We start from the raw sequence: 25,431 nt of genomic DNA on the forward strand, positions 1-25,431 counted from the left end.
AATTCACTGCTGCGTAGATTTTTTTAATAATATTATTATTATTATTATTTTAATATTATATATTTATCTACTTTTTAATACATAATAATAACGCGATCACAATACACTTTTATTCCATTCCGCTCATTATTAGCTAAAATATATATTTGTTATTTCTCAAAATCCGATGCATCGTATGCATTTGACAAGGACAGTCAAAAAAAAAAGGCAGTGTTCTAAAGTGGCAGCTGAGTTTTTTCAGTGTACTCCCCTTCCTTGGCACCCCACCCCTCCGGCCGACGAGCCTTTGGCCTCCCACGCGTCAGGGCCGATAGCAGTGTAAAGTCCTGGGGAATTACGCCCTTGGAATCTCAGGAGCCGCGTGGCAAGCCGAAAGTGAGCAGCGCCAAAAACCGTGGGCTGAGCATAGATTTTGTATGGCCGTTCCTTTCCCTCGCCGACTATCTCCATCTCTGTCTGCCTGGCTTTCTTTGTTGCTCCAACGGTTTTCGCTGCTGCGTGTGACTTTCATTCATGAAAATGTAGCTCGAATGTCGTTAGTTTGTATGTTTGTATGTATGTACATACATATATATGAATGTAGTATATATTAGCACGTTGTGCTGGGCCTTACCTAACGGTATACGGGGTGTATGGGTGTGTGTTTTATATAAAGCTAGTGCAACGCAGGCGCAGCAGGAAGTTGGTTGTTTGTGGAGAAATTTTTGCACGCGCCGCATATCCTTGAAATTGTCCTTCCATGCGATTTCTGTATGGGTACACACGTATATCCTTGTGTGAGGGTCTTCTTTTTGGGTGTAAATATCAGGGTCATGGTTATAAAATTAAACATTTCGCCGAGTCTCCAAAATAACTGACACTTGGCGAAGCATTCGCGCAGGAGCTTTCGTTGGAGAGAAGACAGCGACTTGACTCCATTGATGATTCCGATTCTTCTGGGCACCGTAATTTCTTATCGGTCTAAATTAGTGGTCCATTAACTTTTGCACTCCATGAAGTGAAATATTAACCGCGCTCTCGCAAAAAGAGAGTAAAAATGAAGTATGTTCCATCGTAAAGGGGAAGGTGGGTGTTGGTGGGGTTAGTGGGAGAGAGAGAGAGAGCTAGTTTGGATGGCGAATTCAATGAATCAACACGAACACACGCATTTTACTTGCCACACGCACACCACAGCACAAAAATATCAATGAACTTTACACAAAACTTTGTGAGCGTATGCAGCGTGGAGAAATAGTCAAAGTGCCAAAAGCTAAAAGAGTGCGGGAGAGAAAGGCAGGTGGGAAATTTGAAATACAAACCCAGTTACGAATAAATTATTTAACATAAGCGAAAATATAATTATTATTTTCTTAATAAATACAAGCTCATTGTCCCTAAGAGAATTACAATTTAATTTAAATTTTACGAAGTAGCTTTCCCAATAATTACTTTTTTATTCCTACATGTTTTTCCTCTCCTTTTCTAACCAAGCAAATTTCCAAATGGGTCTGTGCCTGTGCACTGGCTCTGCTCACCTTTCTGGAGAGTTGCTCTTCTCTCCGGTTAGTGTACCTGTGTGCGCGGGTGCGTTCTACCTTTTATTGCGTGGACTGCCTGTTTCGAAATAATAATTTCAATCTTTTTTTTTTACATAAGTAAAAAGATGTAATTTTTAAAAACACATTTCCTCATACTGTGGCCGACAAAAGCAATATTGTTATTGGGGTTTGCTCTTCGAATTCCGACGGAGAATTGGAGAGTCGGAGAGCAAGTGCAACTGTGTTTGTGATTTTGGAGAGCAACGAGGCTATTTAAGCAACCCGTGAAGCGCGTATTTTGTTATTGCCCGATTATCTTTCACCCGTGCTGCTTGTGTGTGCTCGCTTTCCATTCGAAAAAAAACATAAACTCAAAATATGGATATTTGATAGGCAGAAGTAATTACTGAATTGCTTGGGAAATATTCAACGGTATTTGGCTGTTTTAGTGACTCGATGACAGGTTCACCGCACGTTTTTTCATTCGATTTAGAACTGTTGTTGATGTTTTAGCGAAGCACACCTAAAAAATACAAAAACCACTCACACACACGCGAAACATACACACGGTTGTGATTTGGCGCGCTCTTGTGTGCGTGTGTACATACAACAAAAAGCAACGAATTTCGGTGTGTAAGAAACATAAATCGGCAAGCGAGGAAATCGGAAAGCCAAAAATTCAAAAAACCAAACAGTGCAAGTTAAAGTTTCCCCTAAACGAGTAAAAACAAAAACACCTTTTTGATTTCCAAGATTTTCATCTGCGCGGGTGTGTGTGTGTAACAGCAACAAATACCAATACCAGCGCACGACCAAGAAAGAAGAAGAGAAGCAGCGCGAACCAGAAGAAGAAAGATGATGTAAACTTTGTTGTAACCGAAGGAAAAAAGAATAACATAAAAAACGAGTAAAGCAGAGAACAGAGGAAAACGAGAAAAGTAGTAGTAGTGCTTCGAATTCTTCGACTCTTTGAGTGATTTTTGGAGCTCTTCAAAATGCCAGAAACGGAGCACGAAACTTGCAGCAAAGAGTGGCTGCAGTCGCAGCTGCGATCCCTGGACTGCAAGGAACTGATCCTGCTGGACTGCCGCGGCTCCCACGAGTACAGTGAGTCCCACATCCGCGGCGCCGTCAACCTCTGCATCCCCAGCATTGTCTTGCGGCGCCTGGCACTGGGTAAAATCGACCTGGCCTCCACGATCAAGTCGCCCGAGCTGAAGCAGCGCATCCAGTCGGGCTACAAGCTCTGCTGGTTCATCCTGTACAACGGCGAGGGCGTGCCCGGTCAGAATCAGGAAATTGCCGGGGCCGGATCCCTATCCATGGCCATGGATTCCATAATCAGCATTTTGCACCGCCGCCTCAAGCAGGACGGCTGCCGAGTGGTTGCCCTACAAGGTGAGTCATTAATTTATTACTTTGGTATACAAATGAGGGAGTTACTCAAATAAACTAAGTGATGTACCTTGAAATTTTTGAAAAAATTCTCACTCTTGAGTTGTCACATGTAAGCACACGAAGTAAATGATATTAAAATAGATTTCATATATCTTTGAAATATACATATGTATGTATACCACTCTTTAGAATGCAATATAATGCCTAAAGTAATAATTTGAAAAACAATTTTTAAGACTTACATTGTGCTTTTCTCGGATTGCAATGAATCAATAAAATGTAAACACAAAAACTAATGTTTGGATTTTTTCGTTAGTTTATTACGCACCTGTATCGAAAAAGGAACTCCCCATTTGTTGATCATTGTTGTGCTATCGGATTCTTTAAATGCCTGATACTTCCCTACACCGCCCATAAATCAATGCCGCACATTCCTGTCCTAGGCCTAAGAATATCATAACTTATTTATACTTCCCCAATGTTGTTTGCGGCATTTTTAGCCTGAAACCCCCAAGGAAGAAAACAAAACAACGCAAAACAAAACAAAGCAAAGGCGAAATAATATTAATAATACAAGCAAGCACTGCCTGGCCATAAATAAACATTTGCATGGATTTGTTGTTTTTTCGCTTTTGCGAAACAAGGCTGGCATTCTTCTCAGGCGGAGACAAAATGACAAATGCAAAAAACTAGCAAAATATAATGTAATCCGTAGAGCTGATAAAGCTAGCGCCAGATTAGACTTATATTTAGTCTGACTGATCCTGTTTTGTATTCTGATTATAGACATAATAGACTGAATACACTTCACCTTTCTGAACTTGTTTTTGGTTGACACGATTTTGTATGACTTTGATTGATGAAATACTATAATCGCTTGAATTTGTTAAATGGCTTGTTAGTTAAGGTAAACGTGTATATTAACTTAAACTTATATATGCCAATGCAACGGAATTCGGTTTCTTATCACAGCTGCAAACAAGCTATATTAAAACTTGCACAAAATACCAATCCAACCATATCGGCGGATATAAATACACATATATGTGGACATACATATATATTTGCCCTTCCAATTATGCACATTATTCCTAAATACAATGCCTCTCCTTGATTGTCCCATATCAATTAAGGGGCGATTTAAATATAAGTGTGTGTTTAAAAACGTTTGGTATTTTTCAAACACGTTCGGAGATTAAGGGAGTCATAAATAAACAGCAATTCTGTCGATGCTTTTGAGCTCTTCCCACTATTGTTGGCTACACATTTTCTTTGTGTTCCCATAGATTTGTGTCATTTAGAAAAACGTCACAATTGCTTTTCAGAGACTCGAGGCTCGACTCCCATGACTCAAAGCCACATAACTTGCCATATACACTGCTATACATAGGTGCTTATATGCTGGCCTATATGTCTGTGCACATAGTCCAATATATACATAATTATCTGTCGACTGACTATGGCTTCGTTTTTATTTTTATCACTTCAATTTCCGCTCGCTTACAAGCCCCACAGAACCGTGATTGTACGGATTGTACATATATACACATTTTTGCGCCGAACGAGCTTTACGCACGTTCTCCTCTTTCATTCAAATGTTTTTGTGTGTCTGCCTTGCCAAAATCGCAAATTGACAATAGAGCGTCAACAAATATACCGGCTTTTCAACATTCTCCTCCCCCCTTCTCCTCCACCCTTTAAGAAACTTTTCTTTTTGTGCCGATTTCATTTCGAAAAATAAATAGAACTTGAAAGGCCGGCAAATTAGCATAACATAAGGTGCCTTCTGAACTATGACGTCAAGCCGCGGAAAGAGATGGCACCATAGAAAGGGATCGCTGCCGCAGAGCGTCCTGTGAAAACTACCTGTGTACAGGTAATTAGGAGAATCGGTCCGGAAAAATTTTACGACCGGCAATACCAGGGAAACACCCTAGAAAGTACCATAAGAACCTCTTGACATTCGCCAGATGAACAAAACGAGGTTGGAATGAAATGGAATGGGAATAGGCCAAGAAGCGAAGGTGGAAAGATAACAGCGTGAAAATCCAGTGTCACCTTTTAAGGGATTTCATTGTTTTTCCGACCTGCTGAAGTGTCAGCTTTGTTCTACCGTTTTCTTAATGATCCCAAAATGTTAAATGAATCCTGCGCCCTCAGGCAAAAATGTTGAATGGAAACAAGCGAGTTTAATTGCGTTTCCCGAAACATGCTCAAAAAAACCAATTCCTCAACTTGGGCAAGATGCGAATACTATTTTTATAATTGTTTAAATATAGTTCGATTTCGTGAAATGATCTGGAAATAATAACCGTATTATCGCTCATATATAGTTGGCTAAATTCAAAATCAATTCCGCGATTTCGCCGCAATCCGTTAATGTTTTTGACATTTCTGTGGAAATCGTTGGACCGACTTATCTTATCACTTGGTTGGGTTTGGGTTTATTTGCCATGCAAATGCACAAAAAGCAGTTGTGTGGAGAGGAAATTGTGTCATTTATGTGTGTTCTGTATCGGAATGGGGGATATCTGAAGCTATTGCTTGCGATTAGAAGTGGGGCAGGAAGTTTGGGCTGGGAAGCAAGAGGTGCTGGGGCAGGTCTGCAAATAAAGAAGGAAACCCAAAGCGGAAGAAAGAAAGAGGATGTAGTGATAATTTTATTTGGTATTTGCAAAAAATTTGGGCAGAATATTCTTTCTACGATGCACTATAAAAATGAATTCAATACTAATAGTTAAGTAGTTAATTAATTAGTACATTACATTACAAATCTCTTAGCAAATTGATAAATGGTTGCTTCAATTTTTTTTTTAATTTGGCTTTGAAATAACATTAAGTCCTGGACATTTCTTTGTTAGGACCCTTGAAGTAAATTATGTTATATTATCGCCTAATGGCCACTCTGTGTTAATCCCGTTTCTTGTTGTGGCCAACAGAAAATCTCCGGTTAACAACCGGCAACAAACCAGCGGTAATCAGCTTAAGCTGGCCAAGCAAAGTTCTTACCAATCCTGGGTCCAATAAAGATTTTCCCCCGGCTTGCCACTAATTAACCTTGAAATTCAATCAAGTCCGGGCAATTATGCGGTCTTTGTCAGCCTTTCTTTCTTGCCGTCTCTTTCCACGAGCCAGAAGTCGTTTTTTTTCAAGTTTCAGCTTCAGGACTTTATGAAGTCCCTGGGCAGCATGAAAAATGCATAATGCATCGCGGGCAGCGCTGGATTCAGCTTCAACTGGCGATGTAAAATTCATTTTAATTAAATGCCACTTTGTATGCATTTCTCGGAATTAAAACAATTAAGATGGGGCCAACTGGGGCACCAACTATATAGGATAGAATGCGACATGTGTGCACAGATAAGGTCACGCGAATAGTGGCAATTTGTAGTTCTAATTTAGCAACTTCAAATTTCATAAATATTTTTAACCTTTGAGGTACATTCCATGCTCTGTTTATGCTGCGCGGAAAGCGATATATGTATATCTTGTTTCACTTCCAACAAGTATTATTTTTAAGACATATACATATACACATGTACATGTACATATACATATGCATATATGTCGGTCCATGACTTTAAACTGCAGTTCGTGTATCGTAAACTAAGCATTTCCGTTGACGGAATTTAATTCAATTAGATCTAGCAGAGTTCCGAACCGCGCCAGCGCAGTTGTAGTTGTAGTGGTGGTGGTATTGGTGATGGTGCTGGTGCTCTCTCTTTGTGGGAGTCAATGAACGAGAAGAGATGCATCGCTCTCTGGAGACTGGGAAAGCGGCAGATCCGATCCGCGCGATGAGGCATTTCGCGGCGAACTCGTCTGCTTTATTTTTGCCTTCTACCTTCTGCCTTGTTTCGTATGTTTTTATGGCCAGACGGATACAGAGCTGCGCTCTGTTGGCAGCCGACCCTTTTATAGAGATTGAACCCGAGCTGCTGCGCTTGCGCCATAAAAAACCACTTTGCGTCGGGCCGCCCGGCTGCATTTCCACTGGCTTTTCCCAACTGGCTTTTCTCCGACTCTCCGATTGGGAGTGTTGCTTGCCTCATTTGCTGTTTTTAACGAATTCGTTGCTGCCGCTTTTTGTGTTTGGTTTATTACTTTTTGGCCTGCGACGGGTTGTCTTTTGATATTGTTTTTGGGCCCTGGTTAAATTTCTTAAGATGTTTTCCCCTGCAGTTGTTTCTCCATTCCAGTTAAATACTAACGAAATACAGGGAAACCTCACTAAAATACTCAAAAACTTATTGAAAGCTCCTTATCGTTGTTTTGGATAACAAAGTTGAATCCTCCGTCTATATTATATATTTTTATATTTCACTTTTTATGTAGATTTAATTAGAAAAGTTAAACTTATAGAGGTGTAACTGTGAAAGCAATGGCACACGTGGCAAAATCCCAAGGCCAACAGAATGGACCGTCTCTCATTACGATTTCATGATAACTCATCACAAAGGCTGTGGCTCCCACAATCTCCCTCCCCCTCTTAGTTTTCTCGTCCCCCTCCTCCCCGCACCTCCTCCCCCGCCTTCCCCCATTGAGGCAACTCAGCCAACTGGTCTACCTTCACCGAAAAAAACTCAGCCACAACAAGAGGCTACAAAAAAGACAGTAAAATAACTGAGACAGTTGGCCCGGTTGCCCACCTACGTGCCAAAAAGCCGTTGGGCCAAATTTGTCGGCGGATACAGTGGGCTAGAATGGGTCATGGAGACATATGGTAAACGCATATACATATGTACATATGTACATATTACAGAACAATAGTGCAATGTACTGTAACGTTAATGAGCACATTTTGAATTCCACATATTGTATGTTTTAAAATACATTTAAGTACTATTGCTAAACTGAAACCAACTCATTTGAAAAAAAAAGAGTTAGAATGAAGACTTCTTAGAAATAAATATAGAATTCTTCTAATATTCCTTTACTATTTTTATAGAATAGAATACCGGAATTGCATTCCTTTTTTAGCTAAATTCAAGCCCACCTGGAACTGTAGAAACGAGTGAGTTTCAATAATCACCGAATAATACCTTTGCCCCACTGTGCCCATCAAACGTACTTTGTTGGCTTGTTGTTTTTTGCGGTTTCTGTTGTTTTTGTCGCATGCCCACATGCAAAGTGAGCCGAAAGACAGTCGGACATCTTTCCAATTGGAGTTGGCGTCAGCATCTTATAAAGTAATCACAGTACTACGGCATTGCGACAGAGGCGGGATGTGGGGCAGTAGGAGTGAGCGAGAAGAGGCGTTTTGGGGCTCTCTTGGAGGAAAGGAGACAGCAACAGCATTTGAAAAACGGGGCGTTGGACACTCTCTGAAGTGGAAGAGGGAATTGGAAGAGAGGGGGGATACTGGTCGGTCGATCTGTTTTGACTTCCAGCCTACGGCCAAAACATTTTGAATGTTGTCTTTGCGGCTAGTGTAGATTTGGGTCAAAACTTGTGTGGGCTGTAATTGTAATTAAGCAGGCGTTGAAAATGGATAACTTAACTAGCGGCTAATGGCGAGACCGACAGCGAAGAACGCTTTTCCGGCGGCTGTGCAAATATTTGCAGCCTAACTACAGTGAAGTTTCTTTAACTGTACTTGTCGTTACTCTTAAACGCAGAAACAAATTACGAAAGTTCCCAAAACATAAAAAAACTTTTGAAAGTGCAGAACCATACTCTTCCTTATTTTATTTTCTGAATAATGATTGAAATAAATGTAGACAAAATATGGGCATAAGTACATTGAAAAAAGGAATACTCTTTTTCTAAATTATAATATTTCTGTACACAGGAATTTCGATTTCCGTTCGAGCTACGGAGGTATGCCTGTATTTGCAATATTCCATCGCTCGCAGTCGTGGGCCACAACAGCAACTACAACGTACAGGCAATAACAAAGACTTCCGGTCAAATTTGTGCGGGCGTGTTGCGTCTCTTTCTACACTCTACATTCCCTCTCCTCGTTCCACTCCCTATTCCCATACCCCACTCTCCTCTCGAGGCTTGCATACCTCAACGTTCAACGGAAGTTTCCAGGGCGCATATAGCATAAACACTCACACGAGCGCACATGGAATGGGAAACAGAAATCAACGGCGCATTGCAAATGGAAGAATGTGAAAGAAGAAGAAAGAAGGCAGGAGTCGAGCTTCCCTTCATTCAATTCTATATCTTTTCTTCATTTTTTCTTGGCGGGGGACGACGCGTAAATTGTTATATTCTTGGAATTAGCAAACGGCAACAAAAAGTTACAACAACTTCAGTCTGTCACGCAAAAAGAAAAGCTACATGTTCGTGTAAAAAAGAGAGAAGGGCATCAAAATGAAATTGACCTAAAAGTTGTAGTCGATGCGCTCGCGTGCATAAATGTACACTGTAGATTCTACAGAGAGGAACAAAGAGAAGAGTCGAAAGAAGAATCAACAGCCTGAATGCATTTTATCAAAGTGCAAATTAGCAACAGATTTCAAATCGAGAAGAGAACCAGCCACAAACGGCAGTCGAAGAATCGAAAAGGGTGGAAAAGAATCATCATCAAGAAGAATGGGCAGACGCTGCAGAAGAAGCCAAGTAAGAAAGAGAAGGACGGATACCGACCTCCTTACTTGTTTTTTTTAAAGACATAAGAATGCTTTAGAAGGAAGTGTGCAAAACTTTAATATCAAAATTTTTCAAATTTAGATGCATTCTACATAAGTAGTTACATATATAAAAAATAGTTTTGCGTCATCTGTCGTATCTTCATTCTGAATTGCAATAGTCGGTGTGGGTTTCCTTTTCTGCCGTTAGCTGCATCAGAAATCTTTTCCACTCAACGACTGTTTCCTTCTGGCTTTTCTTCTTGGACTTTTACTTGTTAGTAAAGGCAATAAACTTCTTGAACTGGAAGAAGACGCTTAGCCAAAGACTTTTATCTTAGAGGTCATTTTCTATTTGTCAGATTGCAATCCAAAACAAAGCAAAGAATCTTCTTTGTAACTGGACAAGTGTGTGAAGATTTAGTCCTCTTAAAGACATTCGCTTTTAATATCTATTGAAAGTTTTCAATTCCGCATAGAAGAACTTACAAAGTATGGACCATTACAGTAATAATTCTCGAATGGCTCTCAAAGTTTCCTTCATTCTTGACAAAGTGTACTGCTTAGTCGACCTTCACTGTTTTCATTCATCGGGTGCATATGCGATATTTATAAAATCCCTGGGACCTCCCCCGTTATTCCATTTTCATTTCTTATATGCCTTTTGCGCTTCAGCGCTTTCAGCATTTCAACTCCAAATGAAATTCAACGCACGTGTTTGTAGTAGGATACATGCTACCTATTCCTACCTATCCTATTATACTTATTATTAAAACCTTCAACATTTATGTTGTTATAGCTAACATACTAAAATCATATTTACAATAGTAGATAGTCTTCAAATGATTAACTAATACATTTTTGTATGTCGATATATGGTTTAAATTTTTCATAAGTGCTTGAGAAAGAAAGTAGGTATATGTATGTACTGACATATCTATCTACATTGCTAAATTTTGGTATGTCGATATCTGGCTTAAATTCTCCCCAAGTGCTTGGGAAAAGAAGTAGGTATGTGTACTGACATATCTATATACTTTGCTACTTGTTGCACCTCCTGGCAAACCAGGACACTGATGTTAATCCCCTGCAATTATAGAAAGCATCGGAAGAAAAGGAGCCAGAGGCAGCAACAGGATGCTGCACATTAAACTTGACCCATTTGCAAGGCTTCGCTTCAAAAAGCCAAATGCAACACAAGCGCACTCACAGGACTCACCCACACTTACAGAGGCCTGGCTCACTCAAGTATGCCGAATTGGTTCGGCTTTCCATTGCGTATTTTCGCCAGGCAACGTTGCCAAATTTCGCCACCCCTGCCAACATTGTCAGTTGCCATTTTCAAGGAAATACAGCGCCATATAATTAATTAATAATGCGGCATCCACAGAAATCAGAAGCCAGAAAAAAAGGATCTGCGTGGGCACTCAGGAAAATGTTCATACTTTTTTCGTTCTGTACCGTGAACATCACATGTTTCATGCTTGAATTTTAAATCTATTTTGAAATAAACAAGCTCCATTCAAAATATTAAAAAAAAAATTTTAAGCCTTAGAGAACCTTGTTTGCTTCAAGTTTGGAAAAAATTTTTCCAAATTGAATTCATTTTGAAAACCAGATGTTTAGAGTGTTGATTCGGGACCCAAAATGGGTCCTAGGGCAATGTATTGCTACTAAAGCTGTGGCTTCCTGCTATTTATAGCTCCCAGCTCCCTAAGGGATGAAGCTCTGGTCGTGAAGGAGGATTTTATGGGGTTGGGAAAATTTCGGGCGTGCCTAGACCAAAATTAGGTTTTTGCTTATTTACATTTTGATTGATTGGCTTACGCAATTTGACATTTTGCCAGCGACCCGAGCACGGATGCCAAAGGTAATCCCCCGGCCCCCACAAGAACCCCTTCCTCATCCCGCACCCATTAGAGGGTCATTAGATGGGTGTCCCCTAGAAATTTATGGAACACAAGGTAAGGCTTATCAGGTCTGCTTAATTGTTTACTAAGCGTTAAATTTGTTCGTCTGGACATGGAAATTATATGAGCGGAAATATATATGCATCTGGGGAGTACGTGATGATGAGTGGAGTTCTTGGGCAAACAGTTTAGCTATCGGGCCTGTTTAATTGTGGAATAACTAATCAACCGAATAGAGAAGCTTTAATAATAAATTTTACGTGTGGCAAATGGGTATTAAGTAGATATAGCTACTAAAAGGATATACTTTTAAACAATAAGATGGGACATTATTCAAGGTTTCCAATAATAAGAACTTAAGACTTGGACACGACACCCTACAGACATATTAATGCAATCATCATAAAAAATATAGTTCTTTAGCCATACAAAACTCCATTGATGTTTAGTGGGCTGTCGTCACTATAGCTATAACCATCGTTACCCAGTCGGCACTTGTACTTACTCATTTCTCATTTGCTACTATTAGCTCGTACCGCCATGTAGAACGGACGTCTAACTAGCTTATTTAACTATCCACTCAGTGAGTGAGTCCGTATTGAATGAGTGACCAACTGATTAAATGAGCAACTGATGCGGTGACTAAGCTCGGTCTTTTATGTCGACAGCATTCTATTCTCCTGTTGCTTGCAATGCGGAAGTGGCAACAGTGGCTGCAAAAAGTGCAGGAAAGAATGTTGCACATTCATTACAGCCCCATTAAAAAATGAATGAATGAATAAAACGAATGAATATTTTGCTTATATTTAAATAAATATATATTCCATATCTAGAATAATATATCAAATCTGTACTAAAAAGTTGTGACTAGACCGGCAGTCTTTAACACCGATATCCCACGTTTTTTCTCTCCGTGCCGAAACCTATCTCACTCTTTCGCCGGCTCCTCGTTGAAATCCCATCTTCAATTGCAGCAAATTGGGTGTAGAAAAAAAAACGTAAACTTAATTGAATGCATGAATGAATGAAATGGAATGGAATGAAAATGGACTTTAACTACTTATGGACTGGCTCAGTCTGGCTCATTTTCCATGCAAATATGTTGTCGTGGGTTGTTGAGCAAATAGTTGCGTGCAAAGTTGCCACTTAGCTTACCTACGAAGCCTCATCGGTTTTCGCCTTCTCTTTGCGTGGCTCGCATGGATTCATTCATAAAAGCAATTTTGGCTGGGAAGCGGCTTACATAAAGGCGAACTCTTTCACTTTTCCACCCACACAAGCACAAGCTTGTGATATATGTATATATATATATGTATGTTATATATATCAGGTGCAGCAGCATGAAAAGCTGTGTAGCGAGGTTCGGGTCCGTGCTACGCATACATATTTATTTTTGTTGATTTTTGAGAGGTCTGCCTTCGCCCAACTTTATATTTTTCTCCGTACAACAATATTTTCTGGTGGGCGAGGCATTTATTTAGAATTTTGTGCTGTTTGTTGCAGTTGTTACGTTCATTTTTGGTTTTATGGCCGTGGGCGGGGGATTTTCAGAGGCAAGTTGCCGGTGTGGGCGACTCCCACAGCAACAACAACCGAAACACACCAACTGCCTCGGTAGCAAAAAAAAAATAAATAAATAAAAAAATCAGCAGCCGCCACTGTGACTTGAGCTCTGGATTTTATATATTTGTGTACGATTTTTTTTAATGCCGTTTGGCAGTTACGTCTAGTGTCCGGGCCGGTTGAATGGCCAGGTACAGTGAAGCAAGCATATAGTGAAGTGGAAATTTCAGTTTAATCAATGCTTATTGATGAAGATCTCTAGTTATGTGAAAAACATGTCTGTTATCCTATCATTACAAACTTCACATCTTAAGTTCCATATCTAATTAAGAGTTCCAAAGACGAAACAAAGTGAATATGGTAATCTATCGATCACCACCCCACTGTCAAACTCTTTGATTGATTGTCTTGAAACTTTCACCGAATCAATAATTCAAGAGTGCCCTTTAATTCACACTACCCAGCCCGTGTGGGATATTTGCTAAATGCCAAGCAACTTTGAGGTGTTTTCATATGCAAACGCCGGCGTAATTTCCGTTTTTTACCACTGGCAAAATGGCCAAGGGCAATCCAAGTGCAGCCAAAGTAAACGTGAACGTCCTACATTCTGCAAGTCGCTTTTCGTGTCTCTCGGGCTCTGCGCATCAATCAATCAAGTTATAATCAATCAACTTCCGTTCCTTAACACGAGTTGAGGTAGTTAAAATGTCAACGCTTTCAGACAAGCAAACGGTACACGGACGGCAGGCAGTTGATTAAGAAATTATTCTCATCGGCGAGAAAATGCAATGATTGGCAAATCAGCTATTCCTCCATCGAAATAAACGCAGGCGGAAGTGGCAGACATTAATATTTTCCTCAAGTTGTTTTCAGTCTCGTTTTTCTTTCGAACGTTTTCCTCTGCACTTTGTTTATGCCAAGCTGGAAAAATGTGCCTTCATATTTTAGAGCAACCCACACGACAAAAAACCGATTTTCCTCGTAAAATTCTAGTTCGAACTTAAAAAATGATAATAATGATTATGTACGTTATTTGGCATATGTTTTAATAGGTTTAAAATTCGATGCATTTGGTATAAGACAGCAATCTAACTTAAATAATGTTTTTTTAATTATATCATATCAATATAAGAAAATCTTATACATAATGTTTCTTTTTTGTTTTGTGATAATAAACCACTATAACAATTGGATTTCACAAATGCTATGACAAAAGATGACAAAAGGAACTTAAAAATCTTTTTGACTGAATGGAAGTTCTGTCATTTTTCCTCAGTGGAAGGCATAAAAAATTCGATTTTTTTGGGGGAAAAAAGAAATGTAAACAAAATTGGGGCCACGTTGGGTGGGGGAAAAGCACACGCACCCGCCCACATCGATGGGAGATACTAAATGCTCTATATGCATATGGCTAATGGATATGGGGCTCCAAATGGGACTCGCATTATGATTGCCGTTGTGTTTTACGGCTCTTTCTCGTTGCTCGATCCCCATTTTCCTTTTCCCATTTTCCATTTCCCATTCCAGTTGAAACTGAAAAGCGACAACTGCCGACTACTGACTCATTGACAAATAGCATTGAACTGCAGGCGTTGTCTCGTGGTCTGGTTTTTCATTCATGCCAGCACTCCCCATTCTGCCACCCAGCGCCTCACAAATGCACACATGCGTGCGTGTATATGGCATGTACTCATGTACACACGTATGTACATATACATATATGCAGATAGGTTCCATATATTTATAGTACTGAGTATCTCGGTATCTGGCATTGTGCAATGACCGGCTGAATGCATTTGCCAGACCAGAAAGCACCGGATTCGCTTCGCTCTGACCTGGGTGCGAGTAAACAACGTTTACCAACCGCCGCACACACTGCGTATGCGTAATATCAATTTCCCCAAATTTAAAACTCCCTCGGCAAACACTCCTAATGGCTCGAAATCCACACGACAAAACAATTTGAACAATTCGAAAAAAGAGATACGTTGTCCGGAATGCGCCGAGGAATTTGTGTGCCGGGTGCGATTAAAAGGCATTCCGGAAAGCAGATGAACCGTGATATGAGCCATAAGAAGTGTAATAAGTTTGAAATGATTTCAAAATTGTTTGTATTAAAAGTAGGACACCATTATTCAGTTATTCAAATACATAAGACTAATAAACTAATAAATACTGTTTTTAAGAGTTTTTTATTTTATTAAATCAAACACATTGTTTAGGACCGAGCGCTTCCTCCTGGATTCTCCTTAATTCTGAAATCCATTTACAAATTTCCTCGGAAAACTTTCGAAAGCAACCCAATCAAAGCCAAATGAACACAGATGCGGGAATAGAAATGGAAACGTTCGCTCTGCGCCGTGTTCCGCTGCATGCATGTGCTCAACTTCCGGCTTGGGGGCTCCGCGGAATCCATCAATGAGTGCTACCGATGAGTGTACGTGCCTCGATTCGCTGGGGATTCGGTTTTGGGGTCTGGTTGCGTATCGGGCTCTGCATCCAGTCCAGTGTTCCACTTTAGGGATCTGCGTCAACTGAAACCGCAAATGAATTAAACAAGGCACACACTCGAAAAACGCCCACAGAATGGCGAACCATACAAGGGCTTCCCCCTTGAAAAACACTTCTCTAACTGTTTTCATGCCGCAAAATAGAAAAAAGCGTAGAAAAACGCGCCTACGTCATATCCGTTGGTAGCAAAAATAAGCGCAGAAAGGGGTGAGCGGCGGAAAGGGGATAGGGGTTCTGAAGTGGTACCTGTGAATGAATACCTTGCGGTTGTGGGTGTTGGTGTGGGTGTGAGTGTGAGTGTGCGCTCGTATCTGAGTGCTCGTCGTATCCGTATCTGCGGAACTGCTGGAACCCAGCGAAGTGAGCTAAAAGTTATTTAACTCACGTTTTGTCTTTTTTGCGGCTGTTGTTATTTTTTATATTTACACACGGAGATAAACAAAACGAACAAGAATAGATAAGCAAAAAAAAAAAACTAGTGGGGAAAGGTTATATGTACTATAATTAAAAACAAACAGATCTTGCCCAGAAACTCCATATCCTTAGTGCTAATTAAGAATAAAGCCAAATAATTTGTTGTGCATAGTATTTTCCTAGACTTTTTATAAGTCACTAAATACCTATCAATTACCAGAACCATAACCAATAGGAACATTTAAAAGCAAACAAAAATGTACAGCATGAAACAAAAAGTTAATGTTAATGAACAACAAATTGTTATAAAACTTTGTTACTTTTTTTTTGTTTTGAGCTCAGATGTGCCGATTAAAGTGGAAAATGAGTTAAAAATATTAATACCCAAAAAACATGAATGAGCGGAACAAATCGTTTAAGCCCCCAGACTGTGTCTCCCTCTTAATATAGCCACAAGTTTTTTATAATAGCAACCAATTTGGAGCTGAGGGGGCGAGGCTGATGGGAAGATTTAAGTGGGTTGCTGGAGTGCTGATGGTGCGGTAGGTGGCTGTTTTCATTCAAGGTGTGCTGATGTTGCCAAAATCCGGTTTTCTAACAGATATGAGATAAACTGAAAAGCGTTTTCGTTTGCCTTTATTTAGTTTTCGCTTTGTTCAGTTCAGCAATTTGTTGACGTTTTTTTCAAGTTTACATTTTCAACGATTTGAAGGTCGTTTCTACTGTTATTCACGTTTGTTTTGTGGTTTTGTTTTTTCTTTGTTTTGTGTGAACTCATCAATGAAACAATCTAAACACAAAAGCACTCACAAGTGTGACACAGAACGTGACAAAAAAATATAAAAAACTATAAAAATACAGATACGTGCACATACCCACACACATGTGTGTGACTATCAGCCATATGAGGGAAAACAAGTGGAAAACGAGGAGAACGATGGCCATATGGGAGATATAAATTGGTTATTTTATAATAGGGAAAGTTTCCTGCAGGGGTAATATAATTTGGCGTTTTTTATGGAATGGTATACAAATGTGGAAGGGAGGTTACGGATTTTGAGTATACTTTCTATAGAAATCAGGCTGTGGAGGCTAAAGTAATTACTGAGCTATTTAAATAAATAGATATTTAGCACTGAACTAGTCTTCACGTTTTATATTATAAATTGAATACTGGTTGTATTGTGTGTATATAACTTAATTTTAAACTCATCATACTATCTGAACTCTTAACTCTGTGCGGCTGTCAAGTTTACCAATTATCCTAGCTCAATCATTGATATCCAACGAAATATTTGCAGGAGTGACCACCTAAATATTTAATTATTTGCCAAAAATACTCTGGTGAACCTTGCTAAAATACCTTCAACATCCAATTTGAAATAGCAATGAAGTACACCAGTTGCCTTTCTATGTTTAGTTTCATCTATTTCCTTCGATTCATTCGGCGGAACTCAATGATAGGCCGAGTTTGTTGAGAAGGAAATAGCAACCGAATGCAGTTTGCTATGTCATACCGGGGATTGATATCCATGGCCATGGTCGGTTGAATCGCGCGGTTCAATCCGCCTCTATCTTGGTTTATTTTTAAAGTTCTTTGGAAAATGCAGATTGCGCCGGCAGAGTGCGTATACCACCCGTTGGCCGACAAATAAGTTGATTGCCGGCGAACCTTTGCTGCGCCTTCCGTTTTATTCAATTTGCTGTTTTTCGCATTTAATATGCGGTAAGTAGAAAATTGTACGCTTCCGTTTTGCGTTATGCTTATGAGCAGTGGTCGTCCGCGTTTGCGTTTTTTTTATGACGATTCCCATACAAGTCTCAAGCTTGGAAATATAGAAGCAGCACTTCCGTTTCCGTTTGGAGAAAAGAAGATCAGCAGTGCCCTCACCCTCTCTGCGTTTTTCACTTAGTTTTCCTTTTCCCCCTTTTCATGAATGATTCGCTTGCCAGAATTTCACGCATTCTTGGCTTTGGTTGGGTTAATAGCAGCTACATGTCGCGTAGGTGTTGTCTTACCAAAGACGAAAGACCAAAAAGCTACACTTGGCCAAGCATAACGAACGTCAAATTCCAAAGGCCTCAAATGACACGTTGGCCCAAAGGAGTTGGGGGCTTCAGCGCTTTGCTCAAAAAGCATTCTAAAATTACCCCTTTCTTCGCTTTTCTATCTTTCAGATGGCTTCAACAATTTTCGCCAGGCATTTCCGGAATGGTGCGAGGACGATAATCAGGCGCACAACAAAGAAATAGAATCTAGTCGCAATGTTCAGACCGATCAATTAATGGGTCTTAGGTAAGTGGAGCACTTAGTTAAGATATCGATACCACTATATAGTTTTAATTTTATCAGATTTTTTAAACCGAAAAGTAATTTAAAAAGAATTTTTTGTTTGCTCATTTATGTAACTAAAAAATAAAATATTTATATAAAATAATATATTTTGATGCCCTTGACTTACAATATTTCCTAACACCTTAATTTAACTCTGCCGAATTTTCCAGGTCCCTACGCATTTCCACAACGCTTTCCGATTCCGCGTGCAGCAGTTCGGCCGAATCGTCGGATTGCGAGAGCTCCAGCCACCATCACCACCACCAAAGTCACCACAATTATAACGAGGCGCCCGTGGAGATAATTCCTGGACTTCTCTTCCTCGGAAATGCCACCCACAGCTGCGACTCAGAAGCATTAAAAAAGTACAATATAAAGGTAAGCACTGTTTACTTTGATAGTTAACGTTATTTAATCATATGTTTCGCATTATAGTATGTTTTGAATGTGACACCAGATTTGCCAAATAAGTTCAAGGAGTCGGGCGACATCAAGTATCTGCAGATTCCCATCACGGATCATTACTCACAAGATTTGGCCATACATTTCCCGGATGCCATACAGTTTATAGGTAGGGTTTTGTAACTGGATAAGAAAAATACTTTATACTTCCCTTCCCCTTTTAAATTCGTAGTTTAAAGGGTTATTTTTGATTACAATATAAATACATAACTTATAATTACTTTAAGAAAACAGTTTTCCTTATTTTTTTTTTTTTAATTGGTACCACATTCACTTTTTTATTGCGTTCGTCCCTGGTTTTTTTGAGTGATGTTATGATTATGAACAATAACATTTTAAGGAATGCAACTATTAATGTCCGAAGGCCTGTGACATAATCCTGTTTTGTCAATTTATATCTAATGTTTTACATCTATTGTTTCCAATAATTCACAGAGGAAGCGCGGTCCGCAAGCTCGGTGGTGCTGGTCCACTGCCTGGCCGGAGTTTCGCGCTCGGTGACCGTGACGCTCGCCTACTTGATGCACACCCGGGGCCTGAGTCTGAACGACGCCTTCGCGATGGTGCGGGACCGGAAGCCGGATGTGTCGCCCAACTTCCACTTCATGCAGCAGCTGCTGTCCTTCGAGGGACAACTGCGTTTGAGACCCGGCTCCAGGTTCTCGTGCAGTTGCATTGCGCCGGATTGCAATTGCATGCAAACTACGGGTTTTATGGCCGCCCATTTGGCGAATGCCACCGGGGTCTCGCCAGACTCCGGCATCGAGTTCGACCGCTGGACCCCGTCCGACACGGGTCTCAAATGAGAACAGCTTGGCGGTAAAAGTTTTGTGCTGCCACCAAGTCAGGAGATCCCAGTTGCAGCCACCGCCACATCGCCACCGCCCATGTGCCTGGCGGTAAACCCGGACAACATGTCTCCGGCCAGCACCACCAGCTCGTCCACATCGACCACGACCACTGCGGAGGCGGTCTCCGTGGTGGAGATGGTGCATCATCGCGATCAGGAAATGGTCGAAGAGGACATCATAACCAGGGGAGAGGACGATGAGGATGCCTGAATTGCGAAGCTTTTCCTAACTTGGTTCTCGCGCAAACCACCCGTATAATCACATACATATGAGCCGCTTATAAAAAAGGGGTACGAATTCAAACTTTAATAAATGTACAAAGTCTTGGAGAAATACCCAACGTACACATATTGATTAATACCATATAAATAACTTAATGTTTAGTACATTTCCAAGTAAAGTGCAGACAAAATCCAACGTTATCCACATGCAAACTACACCTACATATACGAACAGGAATGAAAACGAAAATATATAAAATATATTTATATATACGCAGTGTACATGTTTGTATCTAACTCCTAAGCCAAGTCAAGAGAATAAATATATAGAAGCCGAAGCGAAAATAAACAATTAAGATGAAAACAGTTCTTCTAGGCATATAGTTTTACTTTTAGTTTTAAATTTTACTAAACTCGAAATCGTTTATAAATGTAAAGTTTGTTATATTCGGAGCGATTGGCCGCGAAAGACGGCCCCTAATATAAATATACTACCACTTAATTACCGAATGCCAAGTCATATAAGTGTAAAGTGAACTAAAATCCCGAATATCGAAGAATTTTTCAATTGAAAACAACAGAAAAAACACTAAAACAAAGAAAATAAAATACAACTATTTGCACAACACAAATAACCACAAAAACAAAACTTTTCCCAAGAGCAAAACATTTTTTATTGTTTTTAAGGGGTGATCTAAAAAATATCGGCATAGACCATAAACTGAACAGATTTTAGGAAGGTTTGAGAATTTGTCTAGATTTTAGGAAAAGCCAAATGGTCGCATAAAGTTATTTTCTACAAACGATATGATAAAGTTTTAAAACAGCAAGATGGAAATAAATGAAGCGATTTATTTGTTATGTAATGGATAAAAATAAAGGTTATGTATGTCAGCTGTTTTCCAGTCAGTCAAAGTTGGTACAAAATTTTATCAGGTGACGTTTCAAGAAACAAAATACAAACCAAACTGCATCTGAATAATGGTTTATATGTAAAAATAAAAAAAAAAACAAACAAAGAAACAAAAAGAAAAACTACAAAATTCCCAGAAACTTTTTTGGAAAAATAAGGCTGTGCGCGGTATAAAAACAATATATATATATTAACGTGTGTTGAGAGTTCGAAGAAGAAAGCTTGATATGCCAGAATGGATAGGTTACTTGGATTTATAGGATCGCGAACAACTCTCCTTGGCCCAAGGCTCGGAATTGTTTCCAGCCGAAGCTCGACTGATTCGATTTGATAAGGATGGGAGAGATGTGTGCTGATGTGGTAAGTGAAAGTCAGAATATTCTAAATTTTAAAGCTCAGGAACGAAGGGCAGCCCGTCGAGGGTTGCAAGAGTGCGATATTAGATGCTTTTGGAAGAATAGAACTTAAATTAGGTTGGTCCCACAAAATATTCGAGTGCTAAGTCGCACAACCATAGAAATCAATAGGATCCATGTCCACTTTGAAGAGTTTTTATTGTAGAGCAACCTTAAGTTTCGAAGCAGGACAAGTTTTGAATAGAAAAACGGCTTTATTAAAGCAACGAATGAGTTTTGATTAGGCAGCTAAATACGGATAAGAAGTTCCTGGTCAAAAGGAAGCTTGCTAAGCTAGTTGCTCTAGCCCATAAGATTTTTGCAAAGAAAACCCCTACGATTTTGAACGAGCTTTCCCAGCTAAGAGCCAAACATCTAGGAAAACTTACTTAAGCATTAATCAAGTTTGAAATGCCAATTTATTGTTGAAAGCCTCAGTCAGTATAAACAACTAAGAATACAATTAATGAATATTGAAGTCGAAGTTAAAACGGTCCCAGAACCCCGTAAATAATTGTGTGTCGAACGTTTTGCCACAAAATAATTAAGATAACAAAAATGTATTAAACAGTGTTTGCTGATCAATACGATAAATTCCATTTTTAAGGCACAAGTCGATCCACTTTTTACAAGCTAATGCGAAATGGAATCGAAATTTTGCTGCCAGGCAGCGCATGTGTTGCCCACGGCCCCCGAAATGTGCGGGCCATGGGCATAACTGCTGAGATTTTTTTCCTTTTTGGTTTTTGTTAGCATAAGATAAACCATTTTACATATTGTACATCTGAGTGTTGAATTTTTCCATCAATAATTAGCACAGAGATAAAGAGATATTTAAGCAACAGTGCCAACAAAAAAAAACACCTAAAACTATATATAAAATTATATGAAAACGAAATTGTACCTTGAGAAAGTCTTAAAAAAACTACTTACGGCGGTAGCACCCAATGCGAACCAACCGATCGATAAAAAGTCGAACAATGAGAAAGAGTACCCCTCTGTCAACGTTTAAGGCCGAATATTCTATAGCTACCTAGTTGTGTTTTGCACATTTTGTAAACTTTACAACACGATGAAGGAAACGGAATATCTTAATAAACGACAGCCCCGCAGCGTTATATATAATGATATATATACTTATACAGGATACATACTAATAAAACCGTTTTTAAAACCCGTGAAACTTTAGTATTATTTTTTAACTTTTATTTCAAACAATGAGTAAATTAGTCCTCTAATGAAACACAACGACTTTTGTTTGTTAGTTATTAGTCGCTTTTAAAAGCTTTCTCCTGGGTGGTTTTGTTGGTGTTTCTATATTTTTGGGCAAGCATCTCACTTTAGTTAGCTTCCGAATGGATCTAAATTATCAATTATCGCAGTTTTCGTTACGTTAACGATCATATTTTAAAATAATAAATAACGTGAACACTGTTTGGGACATACATATATGAACATTAATACCCATTAAGTGCTAGCCCTGCTACGGTTTTCAATACGAGCAAATACATTTTGTGGGGTATGTTAATTTTTGCTACACTTTAGCATTATATAAGACCATTCAATTTAAGAAACTTAAACCGTAGCAGCTTTATATATAACATTTAAATAGAGCGGAGATTCATTTTAGCTTAGCAACTACGACAATTGACATATGACAAGGAACAACTGCAACTGCAAAATTGCGCCATCTACAACAGTAAATGCTACATAAAACATGACGAGAACGGATACCACCAACACACAATTGTCTTCCATCAATTCCAGCATTATTATCGATCCGATCTTACAGACCCTTGTTGAAGTAAACACGCTTGGGCACATTGCCCTGGGTTGTCTTCTCGAGGTCCTCGTAGAGTTCGGGCTCGAAGGTGCGCATAATCGAAGTGTCCAAAGAACACTGCTGGGGAAACAGGGCGCAGGCAGTGGGCACCATAAAGCAAAGGCTAAAGAAAAGATATATTAGCTGAAAGAACTAGTGGTCGAGGGTAAATTTACTTACAAGCACCCAATCAATAGGGTCTGGAATGGAGCATTAATCCACTTGATGCGCCTGTAGGCAGGCAGTTTCTCCAGCCTCTCCATTATCAATGGCAGCACCAGCATACCGGGCGCCGCCATCGCAATCCTGGACACAACCACCTCACCTATTCCCTTGATGGCTGCCACTCTGCTCTGGCCCACGACCTCACCCTCGCCGTTTTTCACCTCTATGCCATTGATTATCTCGTTTTGTCGCATCAGAGGAATGTTGACGAAATTGGCCGCCGCCACAGCCGCGAAGGGCACAAATCTTTGGAACAGCGGAGTCGCTTTCTTCGACCAATAGTTCTTGCATCCAATAGCAGCTACTAGGGCCGAAGTCGTGGCGGATACATAAGCCACGCCCAGCTGCGTAACGCTGGTGGGCGAATTGGCATTGCGATTCGTGTAGTTGACAACCGCGTTGAAGGACTGGTTGATGAACTGCCAAAGCACGACGGCGGGCACGGTGCGGTAGAAGGCCAACATACCACCAGTGATCAGCATGCCACCGGGTACCTGAAGATAGGCCAAAAGCACACGGCAATTAGTGAGACTGGTCAACAGATGAAATCTTTATAAATCGATTTAAAAAAGCTCTTAAGAGAAATGGATCCTTCATGCAAAAAACAACCATATTTAAAGATGATTAATTACACTTAAAGAATAATTTACAGGACAGTTTATGAATAATGAACATTTAAAAAGTTTGCAAGTAATCATTTGCCTTTAATATTTTGGCCTTTTATGCAATTGGTCTTGATATCGTGCCTCCCCTGTGTTTTTGGCAAACCATTCACAACTGTTCACGCCAGACCATTCTATTTTCAGCACCCACGTGCCAAACCCATCTCGAGACTTGCCTGAAAACTCATGCGACCACAAAAGTTCTGCAGCTCGCCAGTATCCGGATGAAAGGCCGAGTTGTATAGCTTCATGTTGTAGTGCACCTCCTCCGACTTCAACTGCGGCGACTGCTCGCCTTTCCGGTAGCGTTCCACCATGGTTTTGGCTTCCAGCAGGCGATCGCTGGAGAGGACTACGGTCCGGGGATCCGTCATCCAGGCGAAGTACTGGAAGCGCCCCGCGAAGGTGCTGAGATCGAAGAGCGGCTTGTCCACATCGATAAGGGCTAGGGTTAAGGATTGGTTGGGTCAGTGGGCAAGACTATTCGTATCTATGGGCTCTCACAAATATCATACACTTTCCAGATTTATAACGACCGGGGTTTTAGATGATGGTAATATTTAAAGTTTGGGTTTGTCTTGAAGGAAGTTATACTTATACTATATTAACTCAAATATTATAAGCTAGCTAGCTAACTAGCTCAAGAAATCAAGGAAACAGGTAAAAATAACAGTAAAAGTAGAAACATTTTTATGTATTAAAAAAAAGGAAAAAAAGCTATTAATAAATATAGAGGGATTTAATACTGAAAACTGTTGTGTCTGAACACATAAGTAAGCATTTTAAGATCTTGAAAAGCAAATAATAAGTATTTCCTGCTGTCATAAACAGTCTTATGTTTTCGAAGAGCTTTTGACAAAAAACACGACTAAGCTGATTGGATAATGAGGAGGCTATCAGTGGAATCAAGTGATATGCTTTTATGTGGTTTATTTGAGCAAAAGACACACAAGCAAAGACTCATTTAACACGGCTCAAACATATTTCCATGACTCCTCTGTGTATGTATTCACTTCTGGGCTCAATTGATTCGATTTTCGTGGGAGCCCATACAAAGTTGGGGGCAATTTGATTCTTACTTGATACCTGCGACATTTTGGATGCAGATCCACTGGACTAACTGCTTGTAATTGCGAGCGGCTTACGTAAGCAGTAGCTTTCAGCTGTTGCCGGTTTATTACGGCTCGTTGCTGCTCTTGTTGTTGCTGCTGTTTGTGCTTTTGACCAGATTTTCACCTTAGGTGTTTGCTTAGGGCCGATTTAACAGCAAATGATTCGTGTAAACCATGCACCTGATCCGCCAGCTGTTCGTTTCACTTTCTGCTTCGTAATGCGGTTCAAATGTTCACTTTTTATGTCGCTCGCCGTTTTTTGGCACTCTTCCAATTTGCCAAAAAGTTGTTTTGTTTGCCGCTCTCTATTTGTTTTTTCTTCAATGAGTTTGTGCATACGCTTGTACTTGTTGCGTACGCCGCAACTACTCAATTAAACACTTCTTTTGTCGAGCAATTTGTTAGATGATTGGCAGCAACTCAGTAGCCTATAAATGCAAATTTCAAATTGTTTACTGCGATGGCGAGGAAGAAGAAGCAGAGTGGCGGGTGGGGGTGGTTTTGCACACTAGTGAGACCGTGCGTGGGTCAGATGGGAAATA

General features: G+C 40.0%; 2 protein-coding genes across 2 annotated transcripts; one reads left to right on the top strand and one right to left on the bottom strand.

The window, feature by feature from the left end:
- The first annotated feature begins 1,828 nt into the window (after positions 1 to 1,828).
- LOC120450481 (dual specificity protein phosphatase Mpk3) lies at positions 1,829 to 20,392 on the top strand. The gene is made up of 5 exons (XM_039633528.2): positions 1,829 to 2,915; positions 18,070 to 18,187; positions 18,397 to 18,604; positions 18,662 to 18,797; positions 19,124 to 20,392. Exons 1-5 carry the CDS (start codon positions 2,513 to 2,515, stop codon positions 19,492 to 19,494), a joined length of 1,236 nt encoding a protein of 411 aa, XP_039489462.1. The 5' UTR covers positions 1,829 to 2,512; the 3' UTR covers positions 19,495 to 20,392.
- A 1,902-nt stretch (positions 20,393 to 22,294) lies between these two features.
- On the bottom strand, positions 22,295 to 25,383 carry LOC120450482 (sideroflexin-2). The gene is made up of 4 exons (XM_039633529.2): positions 24,857 to 25,383; positions 23,954 to 24,222; positions 23,071 to 23,609; positions 22,295 to 23,014 (listed from the first exon to the last, which is right to left on the bottom strand). Exons 1-4 carry the CDS (start codon positions 24,870 to 24,872, stop codon positions 22,855 to 22,857), a joined length of 984 nt encoding a protein of 327 aa, XP_039489463.1. The 5' UTR covers positions 24,873 to 25,383; the 3' UTR covers positions 22,295 to 22,854.
- Positions 25,384 to 25,431: the final 48 nt, after the last annotated feature.

Source organism: Drosophila santomea, chromosome 3L (genome assembly GCF_016746245.2).
Source record: "Drosophila santomea strain STO CAGO 1482 chromosome 3L, Prin_Dsan_1.1, whole genome shotgun sequence".
NCBI lineage: Eukaryota > Metazoa > Arthropoda > Insecta > Diptera > Drosophilidae > Drosophila > Drosophila santomea.

What these genes read in the sequence shown, in the direction of transcription:
- LOC120450481 (XM_039633528.2), top strand. Translation starts at nt 2,513, where the DNA reads ATGCCAGAAACGGAGCACGAAACTTGCAGCAAAGAGTGGCTGCAGTCG. An exon ending in GATCAATTAATGGGTCTTAG is followed by an intron (nt 18,188 to 18,396) that starts GTAAGTGGAGCA and finishes CGAATTTTCCAG; the next exon opens with GTCCCTACGCATTTCCACAA. An exon ending in TAAAAAAGTACAATATAAAG is followed by an intron (nt 18,605 to 18,661) that starts GTAAGCACTGTT and finishes TTCGCATTATAG; the next exon opens with TATGTTTTGAATGTGACACC.
- LOC120450482 (XM_039633529.2), bottom strand. An exon ending in GTGGTCGCATGAGTTTTCAG is followed by an intron (nt 23,610 to 23,953) that starts GCAAGTCTCGAG and finishes GCCTATCTTCAG; the next exon opens with GTACCCGGTGGCATGCTGAT. An exon ending in ACCCTATTGATTGGGTGCTT is followed by an intron (nt 23,015 to 23,070) that starts GTAAGTAAATTT and finishes TCTTTTCTTTAG; the next exon opens with CCTTTGCTTTATGGTGCCCA.